General features: G+C 70.4%; 1 protein-coding gene across 1 annotated transcript; it reads right to left on the reverse strand.

Annotated features, from left to right (window-relative positions):
- Positions 1-223: 223 nt before the first annotated feature.
- Positions 224-1,201, reverse strand: OLIG2 (oligodendrocyte transcription factor 2). The gene has a single exon (XM_062175397.1). The coding sequence runs from the start codon at positions 1,196-1,198 to the stop codon at positions 224-226; it is 975 nt and encodes a 324-aa protein (XP_062031381.1). The 5' UTR covers positions 1,199-1,201.
- Between the last annotated feature and the right edge of the window lie 1,390 nt (positions 1,202-2,591).

Below are 2,591 nucleotides of genomic sequence, written 5' to 3' on the forward strand. Positions count from 1 at the left end.
CAGCGCGGGTTAAAGCCACCTAGGGCTCGGGGAGCCCTGTTCAGGGGTCCGTGCCCGCCTCGGTGGTGCGGCTGCCACGTGCTGGAGTCTCCCCCACCCCACCCCCCCCACCCGCAGCCCGAGGTTCAGCGCCCAGAGCGCCGGGAAGGCTCCGTTTCCCCGCGGCCTCCAGGTCCCCCCCTCCCTCCCCACAAGCTGGGCGGAACGCGCCGGCGTCGAGGGCTCACTTGGCGTCCGAGGTGAGGCGCGGCAGGCTGCCCGCGCCCATGGCCGACACGTGGTGGTGCGGGGGCGGCACCTGACACATGCTGCAGGGGCACGGCATGCCGCCCCAGTGCTGGAAGCCCCCGCTGCCCCCGCCGCCGCCGCCGCCACCCCCCAGCGGGGCTGCGGCGGCGGCGGACGGAGACTTGAGCAGGCCGTGCGGGGGCCGGATAGAGCCGACCGACGACAGCCCGGAGCCAGGCAGAGAGGCGCTGGATACGGCGGCGGCCGCGGCGGCGGCGGCGGCGGCGGCCGCGGCAGGTGGCAGGATGGGGTGGTGGACCGCCGGGTGGTGCGCCGCGTGCGCTGCGGCCGCCGGGTGTGCGGTGGCGGCGGGCAGCGGCGCCGAGTGCGCCAGGCCACCGCAGGCCGACGGGTGGAAGCCGGCGTGGTGGCCGCCGTAGATCTCGCTCACCAGGCGCTTCATCTCCTCCAGCGAGTTGGTGAGCATGAGGATGTAGTTACGCGCCAGCAGCAGCGTGGCGATTTTGGAGAGCTTGCGCACCGACGGGCCGTGCGCGTACGGCATGACCTCGCGCAGCCCGTCCATGGCGATGTTGAGGTCATGCATGCGCTTGCGCTCGCGGCTGTTGATTTTCAGCCGCAGCTGCTGCAGCTCCGGCTCGGTCATCTGCTTCTTGTCTTTCTTGGTGGACGACGCGGCCGCCGCCGACGTGGACGACGAGGTGCTGGACGAGGAGGACTTGAAGCCGCCGCCGCCGCCCAGCTTGTCCCCGGGGTGCGCACCCGCCGCGCCCATGGCTCCGCGCAGCTCGGCGCTCAGCTCCGGCGGGCAGTCGCTCGGCGTGGACGAGGACACAGTGCCCCCTGTGAAGCCGCCGCCGCTGCTGCCCTTGCTCCGGGCCGGCAGGAAAAGGTCATCGGGTTCCGGCGACGACGGGCGGCTGGACACCAGGCTGGCGTCCGAGTCCATGGCCCCGGGGCACAGGCAGGCGCTGCCTTCGCTGGGTCCTCTCTCCCTCGGCTCTCAGAGCTTCCAAGGGTTGGGGGGGGGGGGGGGAGAAAGAAAGACGGACTCAGCGGGGTGGGACAGCTGCTCCTGTCTGCGCGGGGTCCAGGCCCGGGTGCGGGTAAGTGACCTCTGCCCTCCCCACATCCACAGGTTGTTTCGGGGAATATTATGAGACCCTCATGGGGGTGGCATCCTGGAGGATCTGTGGCTTGGGTTAGGAACGGGGAGGCTGGGGTTCCGGGGCTGGAAAGAACGAGGGGGCAACTGAGGGATTTCTTTGGGGAGGTTGGAGTTCTGCGTAGAGAGAACTATTTATTTGGTTCTTAAGATGCAGCTACGATCTGTCTGTTGACACCCCGCAACAAACCCCCGCGCGCACACGCACCCGGCACCCGCACGCCTCACATGTTGGTGTGGGGTCCGCGGGCACCTCGCTCACCGCCACCCGGGACTTGGCGAGGAGATGTTGCGGTGAAAGTGCAGGGGGTCGGAGCCCCGAAACCGCTCCCACAAACTGGCTGGCGAGGGCGGGACCCGGGCCCCCTTTATGGGCAGCATCCTGGGTCGCAGCCGAGTCGGGGGCGTCGGTCCCTGGGAGCTCACCTGGAGGGCGGGGACACTTACCGTAGCTGGGGTTCCTGGAGGAGCCGACCCCGAAACGCCGCGGTGGAAAGCCGGGTCCCGGGCGCCGAGCCGATGCCGCGTCGCTCGGTGAGAAGCATCCGCACCTTTCGGGGCTCGGCCGGTTTTTATAGGCGGGTGGCGGCGGCGGTGGCCCGGGCGGGGGGCGGGGAACAATGTGCCTGTCCTGGAGGGGTAGCCGCGCCAATGAGCTGGGCCCGCCCGGGGGGCTGGGAAGCTGATGTCATCCCGGCTAATTCCGCTCAATGAAACCCGCCCGGCCCGGCACACGCCTCCTGCCTGCGCGCAGCCAATGGGCACCCGCGCTCCCGAGGTTGGCTAGCAGGGACTGGAGGAGGAACCCGCGGAGGGACAGCCCGAGCCAGCGGGAGGAGGCGGGCAGGCTCGCGGGGAGCCGGGGACCGGGGCGAGGAGGAGCATGGCCCACGCGCCGCGGAGTGAGGCTGGGGCGTGGGACTGTGCCCGCAGACCCCCGCGACTTCCCGCGCGGCCGCGACCCGGGACTCTCGCCTAGTCTCTCTCTCTCTCTCTCTCCTCTCTGCTTTCCTGCCGCCGTGCCCCCACCCCCTCTCGTGGGTTTCATCAACACGTGGGCCCCAAAGCTGCACCTTCTTGGTCAGTGTCACTGGCGGTGGCGCCGCCAGCTGGGGGACAGGGCCCTAGGGGCAGAGAGAAGGCAAGGAAGGAACCGAGTCCAGAACGTAGCTTTGAA

This window comes from Lepus europaeus, chromosome 2, assembly GCF_033115175.1.
Source record: "Lepus europaeus isolate LE1 chromosome 2, mLepTim1.pri, whole genome shotgun sequence".
Classification (NCBI taxonomy): domain Eukaryota; kingdom Metazoa; phylum Chordata; class Mammalia; order Lagomorpha; family Leporidae; genus Lepus; species Lepus europaeus.